Below are 11950 nucleotides of genomic sequence, written 5' to 3' on the forward strand. Positions count from 1 at the left end.
CATATGGAGATTTATTCTGAAATAATAAATAATAATCTGGATAGCTGAGATGAATGAGATCTGTAATAAGAAAAAAATTATCATATGATATATAATAAAACACATGGTTATTTTATTTTGTTACTGTAAGAGTGATTTGGTTTAAAATTATCTCAATACTTATAGGATTTGAAGAAACTGCTGGACAACTCAAAGGATGGACTTATTTTCTTCAGTTTGGGTAGTAATATAAAAAGTAAATATTTACCAGACCAACTGAAACAGAGTCTTTTGAAAATGTTCGGTGGCCTGAAGCAGACGGTGCTGTGGAAGTTTGAAGAAGATCTCCCAGGCACTCCGCCCAATGTTCATATAGTACAATGGGCTCCACAACATAGCATATTAGGTAAGAGTCTTTTACTTATTTAAGAGATTTTATCTAGTGAAAAGAACCATGGTATGCACAGCATATCTTTTTAATATGTTATTGTATTATATTGGAGAGGTGTGTTGAGACAAACGTTACAATAATAAATAGTATAAGCAATAGGTTGATCCGTGTGCGTAATCGTTCAAATTGTTATTGTTCCATATTTTTATCCTGATCTCGAAAATCTGTAAATGTCTTTTTGCTTTTTTTACTATGCAGCTATTTCTAAGTGATTAGTCTGTATTTACTCCTAAAATAAAAATAGTGTAATCAATAAAAAATGCAGAAATAAAACATTGCTTCTCATTTTTTCAGCACATCCAAATTGTATCATATTTTTAACTCACGGAGGCTTACTTTCAACCACTGAAACCATCCACTTTGGGAAACCCATTATTGCGGTACCGGTATTCGCTGACCAGTTCACCAATGCTAGGAGAGCGGTGCAAAAGGGTTTCGGTATTCACGTAGATATGTCATATAATTTAGCTGATGATATCAAGGCTGCGGTCCAAGAGATGACAAGTAATCCTAAGTGAGTTTGACCTATTACTAGAAATTAAATTGTTATGCGAAAGTTTCCAAAGATATAAGTATGAATGTTTTTTATTCGAAAACACCAAAATTTTCTATTCTGTAATTCATGTACCCAATGACTGACTATGGTTAAAATGTTAGGGACATACATTACCCCCTCGCTCAGTTAAATGTGGAGTGAATGCATTATCCAGAAGGAGGAAAAAAGTTAGGAGTAAATCGGTCTGGCATTTCAACAAAAAATTAATTGAGATATATTTTCAGGTATAGCTTAAGAGCCAAAGAACTGTCACTTATATACCACGACAGACCAGTCACTCCTGACAAGGAGCTGATGCACTGGATAGACCACGTGGTGAAGACTGGTGGGGCTGCTCATTTGAAGTCACCAGCTTTATTGGTACCGTGGTATCAGAAACTATACCTGGATCTCCTTGCTGTTATAGCAATACTGATTTATGCTATCATCTATGGTATTAAAAGAGTCATATCGCACTTCAAGAAAAACAAAAGCAAAACAAAGAGGAAAACACAATAATTAACGAATATTGACAGTGACTGAATAAGTATTAAGAGTGGTATAAAGATTGTTAATAAAACGATTTTTTTTAGACTGTGTTTCACTACATTATTTCCTGGTCTGTGGGATTCACCGAGCAGTTTTAAAATAGTACTGATTCCATTGTGGGAACGTGATGCTAGACGACCTATATACCTCTGCATTTTTCCTAGATTGGAATCAGTACTGCTTTAAGATCCTTCTAAATATTTGTGTAGTATTTATATTATTATATTATTTGCACATTTGCACATTTGCATATTTTGTAATTCTTCGTAGTTATCCTATCCTAGTTTCCTACTTAATATTATAAATGCGAAAGTTTGTAAGGATGTGTGTGTGTTTGTTGCATTTCACGCAAAATCTATTGCACCAATTGCAATGAAATTTGGTACGCAGACAGCTGGACAACAGGACTAACATATAGGCAACTATTTAGCCCGATATTCCTACGGGATACGGACTTACGCGGGAAAAACCGCGGAGCGCAGCTATTATACTTATCTATATACATCAACGAAAATTAAGATCAACTTTGGGGTCATGACAATTAATCTAAAATAAACGAAAGTTGAGATCATGTTTGGGGTCATGACAGCAAGCAATATCTCGTTTAAATATTTATGAATATCGAATGATAAGGTCGATTCGTGTTTCTTTAATTCAAAGTACACTTACACTTAATAGAAATTTAAATGTTCGCAATACTATTGGTATATAATGGTTAATAATATAATAGTTTTAACAAATACTTGATCTGCTTTCAATTTGTCAGAACTAGCCCAATTTAAGTGCACCCAGTCCAAAGTACTAAGGTAACAAAGCTTCTTATTACTTATGATCCAATTGATTACTTCCTTTTTTTTGAAATCGGTTGAAAAAAATCATATGACGTATGATTACAACACCAGTAAAGTATATCTATACCAGATGACGTAGGTGGTTTAATTAAAAACAGTTTAAAAATATATTATTTTATTTATAATAGCCAATGACATATAATTAAGAGATATATAATTATTTCTTATTCTCTCACTGTAATTACACTTCAATCATTTTGTTTTTCTCTTTGATTTGGTTTTGTTTTTTCTGAAGTAGGATATGACTTTTTTAATAGCAAAGACAATAGCATAAATCAATATAACTATAACAGCTAAGAGATCCAGGTATAGTTTCTGATACCAAGGTACCATTAGAGCTAATGATCTTAAATGGGGCGCCCCACCGGTCTTCACCACGTGTTCTACCCAGTGCACCAGTTCCTTGTCAGGAGTCAGTGGTCTGTGATGGTAGATAACAGAGAGTTCTTTGGCTTTTAAGCTATACCTGAAAATATGAATAGGAGTAAATATCAGTAATTACTAAAATGCTACAACGAAGTTATTAGTTCTAGATTCAAGAATTAATTCTAGAATCTAGAAAAATCCATATCGGTCTCTTTAAGAATTGGTTAGGTTGCTAATACAGCAGAATAAATGTAAAATAAAACAGAATAGACTCGAGCAATTTTGGTATTTAGAGTAACAAACGCTTAACTTCTTGACCTTTTGAATTCCAATCTTACTAGTATACTATTACATAGTTAAATTATATTATATTATTATCTTTCAATCCTACCACAACTTAAAAAAAAACTGACCTAGGATTACTTAGCATCTCTTGGACAGCAGCCTTGATATCATCAGCTAAATTATACGTAAGTTTTAGGTAAATACCGAAACCCTTTTGCACCGCTCTCTTAGCATTGGTGAACTGATCAGCGAATACCGGTATTGCAATAATAGGTTTTCCAAAGTGGATAGCTTCAGTTGTAGAAAGTAGGCCTCCGTGAGTTAAAAATATGATACAGTTTGGATGTGCTGGAAAAGAGCAATTGTTTTATGACAATATAAAAAAAGTGAAGTCCCGTGTCCCCTACTGGGGTATGGGGCAGATGATATACATCTGTTTCACTGATCGATTTTCTTTATGGACAAGTAGGTGATCAGCCTTCTGTGTCCTGCCAGACCGAGACATTTTTTTTTTATTGTCCCTATCGGGAATCGAACCCAGGACCTCTCGTTTCTACGCTCACGCGTTTACCACTGTACCAAGGAGGCGGTCAATTTATGACAATATACATAGTGAAAAATCAATAAGCTATTTCCAGATTCTCGCGAGCAATGTAATATTATGTAACAATAACAATTTGAGTGATAACGCACACGAATCAATTACTATTATAACATATATCACAACACACGTCTCCAATTCGTTATAAAGTATTATTAATTTTTTTTTTCTTCTGATAAAATCTCTTATATATGCAATAAGAACCTTACCTAATATGCTATGTTGTGGTGCCCATTGTACTATATGAACATTGGGCGGAGTGCCTGGGAGATCTTCTTCAAACTTCCACAGCACCGTCTGCTTCAGGCCACCGAACATTTTCAAAAGACTCTGTTTCAGTTGGTCTGGTAAATATTTACTTTTTATGTTACTACCCAAACTGAAGAAGATAAGGCCATCCTTTGAATTGTCCAGTAGTTTCTTCAAATTCTATGAGTATAGGGAGATACAAAAACGAATATTAACAATTAATTTTTACAAATGTATAAAGAAATAGTAAGCTAATTTTATTGAAGACTACCAGGTCGCCCCGGCCAGTGTTACACATCACGGGCGAAGCTTATGCCTATATATAGCCTATGACACTCAGTGAAGTTGCAGCTTTCTAATGGTAAAAGAATTTTTTAAATCGGTCCAGTAGTTTCGGAGCCTATTCGTTTCAAACAAACAAAAATCAAATCTTTCCTCTTTATAATCTTATCTTATACCTTTAAACGAGCAATTCTTGTATATATATATATATATATATATATATATATATATATATATATATATATATATATATATATATATATATATATATATATATATATATATATAATTGGAATCTCGGAATCGGCTCCAACGATTTTCATGAAATTTAGTATATAGGGGGTTTCGGGAGCGATAAATCGATCTAGCTAGGAACCTTTTTTAGAAAATGTCATATTCGTGTTTTATTCGTGTTTGGTGAATAATGATACTATAAATGCGAAAGTTTGTGAGGATGGATGCATATTTGTGCGTCTGTTACTCTTTCACGCAAAAACTAAAAAAATTAAAATTTGCAATGAAATTTGCTTCGTAGATAGCTGGACAACTGAAATAACACATAGGCACTTTTTGTACCGATATTCCTACGGGATACGGACTTACGCGGTTTCAACCGCGGGTCACCTAAGAATAACCAAATTACCTCTGGTAAAGGCTTAACTTCACGTCCAATGTGATATCCGCCAACTGGTATGTAGTTTTGAGGTAGACTTGTAGTCTTTCCAACTGAAGGGTGGGAATTACTAAGTACTAGAGACGCGTTGTATATTAAATCCTGTAGAGGAGGTACTGGGAGACCGCGCTTCTGTATTACTGGTACGAGGATTCTGTTGTAGTCTTCTAATAGAATAGGATAGATGACGCTGCAACGAATGTATAATTTATTCGTTAAATGTCTAATCAAATTCGCCTATGATTTTTAAATCAAGCATGAGCTGGACCAAAGACTACTCTACATTTGAATTGCAAATGTAATGTTTTGGAAAATAAATTTTCAATGTTTAACATGTAAGCCCAATAAAATTTAAAGAACTCCAGCGTAAAACACTATAAAAAGCAAACTGATAGTTTCGTTGGTAGAAATAAGCGTTGTTACATCGGGGGCCGCTTCGTCATCACATTGTTTTATAATCTTTTTTGGTAATTTATGTAGTGGCCTTAACAGAATTGCAGACTAATTATTAAATATTATGTCTAGAAAAATGTAATTCACCATTTTGTGCCATCTCCGATTTGAATACTCTCAACACACACACACACACAGATTTGTCGAAATTAAAACACTCGACCGCTTTTGCGATGGGAGTTAGAAAACTCACAAGTATTGCAGTCCTAATCCAAAGATTTGCAATCCCAACTCCTTGACTCGCTGTACGAATGAAAATGGTGGTAAAATATCGGATAATATATCTGGAGTATAAGCGGGGTTTGCAACATCATCAACCAACGCTAACATCTTCCAGTGAGGGTCGACGGGGGAAACCCAAATGAAAGGACAGTTGAATACTGCTGATAAGCTGAAATGAAAATCCATTATTGGTTATAATATTGATCTGGATTATTATTATTTTTTTTTTTATGTCATAACTGAGCTGGTGGTTCGCCTGATGGTAAACGATCAGAGAGATCATGAGAGTGCGCTGCCCGCTTTTAAGGGATGAGGGATAAGGAAAGGATTGATGAATGGAAAAAAGGAATGGACTGGGAAGGGCTAGGAGAAGGAAATAGGCCTCCGGCTCCCCCACTCACCGTACGAAACACAATAGCAAGCTATTATTTCACGCCGGTTTTCTGTGGGGGTGTGGTACTTCCCCGGTGCGAGCTGGCCCAATTCGTGCCGAAGCGTGCTCGACTCCCACAATAACAATATTTATGGATATTTAATTGTATTTATATCATAATGCAACCTATTTCTATTTGTAAAAACGTTAATGATGTGTGGAAATGGATAAAAAACCTGTTAAAGCATATTATTATGATCTATTAAAACTTCTATGTACTAAAAGTTAAAAAGTGGCTGAAAATATAAAAGATGGGTTGCTTCGGATTGCTTTGATATTAAATTTAGAAATACAAAAGAGAAAGCGTAAAAAAGTCTGCTTTAATAAAGTGGTACTTCTTTTTGCCCGTCATCAATTCTTCTTCTATTCCTTTCATTTTATAGAAGTGGCAACGTATTTGTATATGTACCTCTATCTTTAAGGTAGGTGATATGGTTACCTTCAGGCGAATAGCTCAGTTTTCTACTCTTACAATCAACACCAATCAATGAATCTTACCCAGCGTACAACTCGAAAAACAACCATTCTATGATAATAACATCAAATTTCTCATTTGGATCATTAATTAGCTTTTGAACTGCTTTAGTTTCAATTGTATTTGCGAACATTTTTGACAGCGTTGTAACAAATGTCGCTAATTTAAGATCAAGTCGAGTATTGTTCAGGTGGCTCTCCAAGTGATCGCGAGTATCATCTGCAAGGGAGTATGAAAAAATTGATTAAAATATGAACTTGGTTGGCGTGTTCAGGGCTTGATTCGTTATGCTTTTGTGAATTGAATCTACGAGGAGAATCATAGACCTATCATTTGTTTCTGTCACTCCTGTGTAAGAATAAAATTTTTAATGTGAGAGTCGAGCACGCTTCGGCACGAATTGGGCCAGCTCGCACCAGGGAAGTACCACACCCCCACAGAAGACCGGCGTGAAATAGCATTCTGCTGTGTTTCGTTCGGTGAGTGGCGGAGCCGGAGGCCCATATCCTTTTCCTTATCCTTCCCAGTCCTTTCCTTTATTCCTATCGCCAATCCTTTCTTAATCCCTTCCAATTATTATTAATAATTTAAAAGTCGGCAATCCATTTGTAGAGGCGAAAGATCTGCAATTGACCTTACCCCTCTCCAAATGTTCATGGGCGGTGGTAGCGCTTACCATCAGGCGACCCACCAGATCCATTGCCGACTATGACATAAAAAAAAGATAGGTGAAGGTTTCGTTCATGGACCATGTACTAAACCTTCGAGTTCACGATCTTACTGTAGATAAGATTTTTATTTTTGTTCAATTGTTTGTATAATCATACAAATATTTAACGAGTTCATATTTCTCTTGCTGGTATTGTTTTTATACAAAAATATTTTTAAAATGGACAGAATTTTTTTTTAACTGTTTTGTTTCTCTGAGCCGTTCACAACCTCCCCGCCCTCTCAAAGAGGCTAGAATTATACCTGGGATAAAAGCTTTATTAGTGCTGACATCTAGTTCTCTGATGTTAGATGCTGTTTTCGCCTTTGGAAAAGGAGTTATGTAAGTGACCTGAAACATAAATATAAATATACATAAAGTAAAATGAAATTTAGTTTGGGAAACTAGAAAACACGCTTTAATTAAATAATATGAAATATGAAACGGTGAATTTTTGAATTTGGTCCAGTAGTTCCTGAGAAAAGCGCGTTCAACAAACAACACACTCCAGCTATATATAATATTATGAGTTTCTATAATATATTCTTAGTATGGTTAGAAATATAAGTTTTTATTTACAGAGTATGCTTAGATATTATTTGATCCCAATTTAAAATTATAGGTGTTGTCCATTGATTATTATAAATTAATGTGAAGCATCGTTGTATCCTATCCTTTACCCCTTCAAAGCAGGCAATGCATTTGCAGAGGCACTATCACTGTATATATTCACGGGCGGTGGCGATCGCCCACCGTCAGGCGAACCATCAGCCAATATTTCTTTGCATCTTTAACATAAATGTTGCAGTGTGATTTTTTGCATTGATTGCATTTATCAAACCTTCCTAGAAGAGCAAAGAGCATGTTATTCATTAAATAACAACAATATTATCGGGGTATAGCAATGTAAACCTAAATCGGATAGGATATCTAACCTAACAATGGTGTTTTTATCAGGGAATTTCCACATATCGCCAAATATTGATTGGCACCGCGCTTACAACTATTTACAAACAAGTAACTTAATGATAATAAATTTCAACATAAAACAAGCATACACTAACAATATATACTTGTTTTGGGTTGAGTTTTGTAATTCAATTTTTGTGTTAGCTGTTACTTGCAAAACTTAAAACTTAATACGTTTTTATTATTCTTCATTTCTGACACTTGCTTTTTAATTACATATTTTTAGCGCATTTACTTAGTTAAAGTAAATAACGATATATAATTATTAATAACAAAATACTAAACGGCCAAGAAATTGTCAGAACTAGACTACATTTAAATAAGACCACACGAGAGGCACCAGTTTTTTATATAAAAAAAAGAATCATTAAAATCGATTCAGCCAGTGAAAAGTTATGAGATAACAAACACAAAAAATAGTCAATTGAGAACCTCCTTTTTTGAACTCAGTTAAAAATAAAAATTAATTTGCACATTATTGAGTAATACTACTGTATTACTGTTGTACATAGTACGAGGAAACTTACTTGGTATAGTTAAGACCTTACTTTATCTATAATTAACACGTTATCTGCGGTTTGAGTGTAGGTATTACTTACTAGCTTTCCGCCCGCGGCTTCGCTCGCGACAGAAGTTACGGGAATTTTCAAAGAGGTTTATGATACTTGTGATCTCGTCAACAATAGCAAAGAACCAATTTAACAACTTCCATTTCATTTTAAAATATCTATCCAATGATATAATAATTAATCATTCATCACCTGCATGTTTGGATAGTCCATAGGTACCCTTTAGAAATTAAAAACTTTTTAACGTATTTTAAACGCGATTTATTCATTATATTAGTCATACCCTATTTTTTTCAAATAAAATGAAGCCTATAAGTTTGACCTATAAGATTTTACGTGATTGACGCATATCAACAAACAAACATTAAGAAAAAATAGGTGTATGAAACAAACACACGACAATTACTCTTTAATATTACAAAAATATATAGATACTGTTATATTACATGTTTAAATATGTCATTATTGCAACATAATATTATGATGCCATGCACTTATCATTCGAAACTATTTACATAATTTGAGTTTGATCTGCATTATTATATACCAAGAAGGTAAACAGACTGAAGTTGACTTATTTCCCGATAACAGTTCGTTTAGTGTGGAGATTTTAAACATTCTTTAACAATATTTAGAAGTTTTTTAACATTGAAAAAATGAAGATTCCATTGGACTGTTTTTTTAACTTCTTCATCTTATAACTTCTGGGTGAACGGATTTTTATGATCTTTTTCATTTGAAAGTTGGTGCCTCCCGTCTGTCATCCTGGTTCATACACAACAAATGAGACATATATTTATTTATACAACAAGAGAATATTTTACATGCATTTCAAGTATGATATCTTATTATAGATAGCTATTATTCTACTTATATGATAAAGGCGAAAGTTTGTAAGGATGGATGGATGTTTGTTACTCTATCACGCGAAAACAGCTTATCGTATATGTTTGGAATTTGGTACAGATAATAATCTCTTTTTTCCCCGGATATCACGCGAGTGACGCCGCGGGATTCAGCTAGTTATAAATATAAAGGATAAGACTTCCCGCCTTACTAGGCCGACTGTGTTACTACAGGGAAGTGTTTTTTTCGTGTATACTTCGCTATACAAGTTTCTTGTCATGCAAATCTAAAAAAGATACTAATGTAACATAGTAAAAATTAAATGATAGGTTTTAAATTGTTAACCAACAGTTTCTCTGTATCATTGTACATTAATGTCAATTAATTTCAACGAATAATAGTGTACCTGGTGTCCAGCCTTAGCCAGTGCGTTAACCACTCCATCCCCCAAGATGGAGTGGCTCCTGGATGGAAAGGGGAACACAACCAGGACTTTATATGCCTCACCGACCACCACCAGTGTAGTTAAAAGCAGAAGTTGACGATACATGTCCTGTGAAGTTAAACTGTCTTATAAATCTTATCTTACTAGTATTATAAACACGAATTTTTTATAAGAATCTATGAAAGTTTAATATTCTTTAACACCAAAACCTCTGTTGGGATCTGTATGAAAATTGGTACAGATATACTGGCGTCTGGATTAGAATATAGGCTTCTTTTACCCGGGTACTATGCAAGTGGCCCCGCGGGCTGCAGCTACTGCAATACAAATTCAATTTATAATAAGTATTGTTACCTATTAATGAAACGCAGTTGCGTTTAAAAGTTTTAGATTTTCACATTAAATAACACTCAATACACTAGCTCCACTATTATTCTCTTTTTGAATAAAATTTAATAACAAAAAATACGACCGGTTTCAGATGATCTGATGATGATGTAGCCGCGTAGCGGAACCGGTTGTAGTTGCTATTTCAATAAAGTTAAGTAAAAAATGCTCAATCTCTGTATGCATGTTTTTGTATTGTAAAACTATTATGTAATATATAGTTTTGATGAGAAACAAAATGTGAAATCAAACGCTATCATTGCTTAAATCAATTGCTAATATGTAGGAAAAGAGTAGAGCTGGCTAGAATCTACATAAGCGTACTGTAGGTATTGTTAAATATAATTAATTCAATAAAATCATTATGTTAATGCTGATAAACTAAATCAAAATCAAACCAAAACTTCTTCCATATTCTTTACCCTTCCCAGTCTTTCCTTTATTCCCTCAATCAATCCTTTCTTTATCCATTTGCCCCCAAAGTTGGTAATCCATTTGCAGAGGCATAAGACTTCAAATGTTCATGACCGTGCTGGTCGCTGACCATCAGGCGTCACACCAGTTCTTTACCAATTTTCACATAAAATAAATGCAATCAGTCTAAAATATTTTTATTTACAACAGAGTTGCGAACTGCAGAACGCAAAATTAATATAAGACTCAACTTCACTTACCTCTCTATTTTATCCTTTTTTCTTCGAATCAAAGCGACTGTTATTTTCCTTGTGTTGTAGTTTAAACTTACTATCATATCACAAACCACTATATTACTTACATTACAGATAAAACACTTATATGATTAATACTATTCACATACACAATAAAAACACTTCTAAGTGACCTTACTTAAGCAAATAATTGCATTGTTACTGTTAATTTTCGTATTATATTTACTGCGTTAAAGACACATGCGCACTATAGCGGGATTCATACACACTAAAACGTATTTTATGAATGGGTGACCTTGTGTGGCCAGCAAGTGGTTGTTAAAATGCGTACGCGCTTTGAACTTTAAATGCCCTAAGTTCATTTAAAACATGCATGTCTGCCTCTTCATTAATTAACATTGAAACTATAAATTTAACTGTACATACTATCGATTTAAATACAGATTTTAATGAAATAAGGTTTAATTAACTAACTATTCGCTCGGGTTTCAACCGTGGTATTTATATAGAATGTGTTACTCACAGTAATTGTGCAGCTTTCTAAGACTGATTGAATTTTTGAAATCGATCCAGCCGTTCACGCGTTATGCGTGACCAAGGGAAATAAGGATTCATTTTTAATTATATAGGTACTATTTATAATTGCTTCGTAAATTCGTAAATTATATCTCATGTACATTTTATTGAGTTAGTAACCACCAGATTTAAATTGAATCGAATTCGAGCATAGTAGCAAATGTCCTTAAAATTAACTTTAACATTATATTTAGCATTGTTTACTCCTATCCATTATTAATACTCCAAGTATTTTAAAAAACTACGTTGCGTTAATTTGCGCCTTTTTAACAACAGGAGTGTAATGCTTATATTCGGATGTGATGTTTTTGATATTTTCCGAACTGCATTACGATATTCAAATATCCACAATAATTTATTATATTACGCCCATGGCA

General features: G+C 33.8%; 2 protein-coding genes across 5 annotated transcripts in view; one reads left to right on the plus strand and one right to left on the minus strand.

Annotated features, from left to right (window-relative positions):
* Window positions 1-1718, plus strand: part of LOC119829189 (UDP-glycosyltransferase UGT5-like) — a 4495-nt gene extending 2777 nt beyond the window's left edge. Inside the window, exons 4-6 of the mRNA XM_038351590.1 lie at window positions 166-385; window positions 725-944; window positions 1211-1718. Of these exons, the coding sequence (XP_038207518.1) occupies window positions 166-385; window positions 725-944; window positions 1211-1484 (714 nt within the window). The 3' untranslated portion in view covers window positions 1485-1718. The remainder of the gene's footprint in view (window positions 1-165; window positions 386-724; window positions 945-1210) is intronic.
* An 801-nt stretch (window positions 1719-2519) lies between these two features.
* Window positions 2520-11282, minus strand: LOC119829031 (UDP-glycosyltransferase UGT5-like). 4 transcript variants are annotated; one of them, XM_038351388.1, is made up of 10 exons: window positions 11004-11282; window positions 10223-10259; window positions 9904-10050; window positions 7377-7464; window positions 6428-6623; window positions 5468-5665; window positions 4792-5011; window positions 3827-4046; window positions 3145-3364; window positions 2520-2831 (listed from the first exon to the last, which is right to left on the minus strand). In XM_038351388.1, the coding sequence occupies exons 1-10, from the start codon at window positions 11078-11080 to the stop codon at window positions 2558-2560; spliced, it is 1677 nt and encodes a 558-aa protein (XP_038207316.1). In that variant the 5' UTR covers window positions 11081-11282; the 3' UTR covers window positions 2520-2557. The 4 variants fall into 4 exon arrangements, with proteins under 4 accessions (XP_038207316.1, XP_038207318.1, XP_038207319.1 ...); XM_038351390.1 differs by lacking the exon at window positions 10223-10259 and having other exon boundaries at window positions 11004-11281; XM_038351391.1 differs by lacking the exons at window positions 10223-10259; window positions 11004-11282 and adding an exon at window positions 10297-10438.
* Window positions 11283-11950: the final 668 nt, after the last annotated feature.

Source organism: Zerene cesonia, chromosome 9, assembly GCF_012273895.1.
Source record: "Zerene cesonia ecotype Mississippi chromosome 9, Zerene_cesonia_1.1, whole genome shotgun sequence".
NCBI classification, from domain to species: domain Eukaryota; kingdom Metazoa; phylum Arthropoda; class Insecta; order Lepidoptera; family Pieridae; genus Zerene; species Zerene cesonia.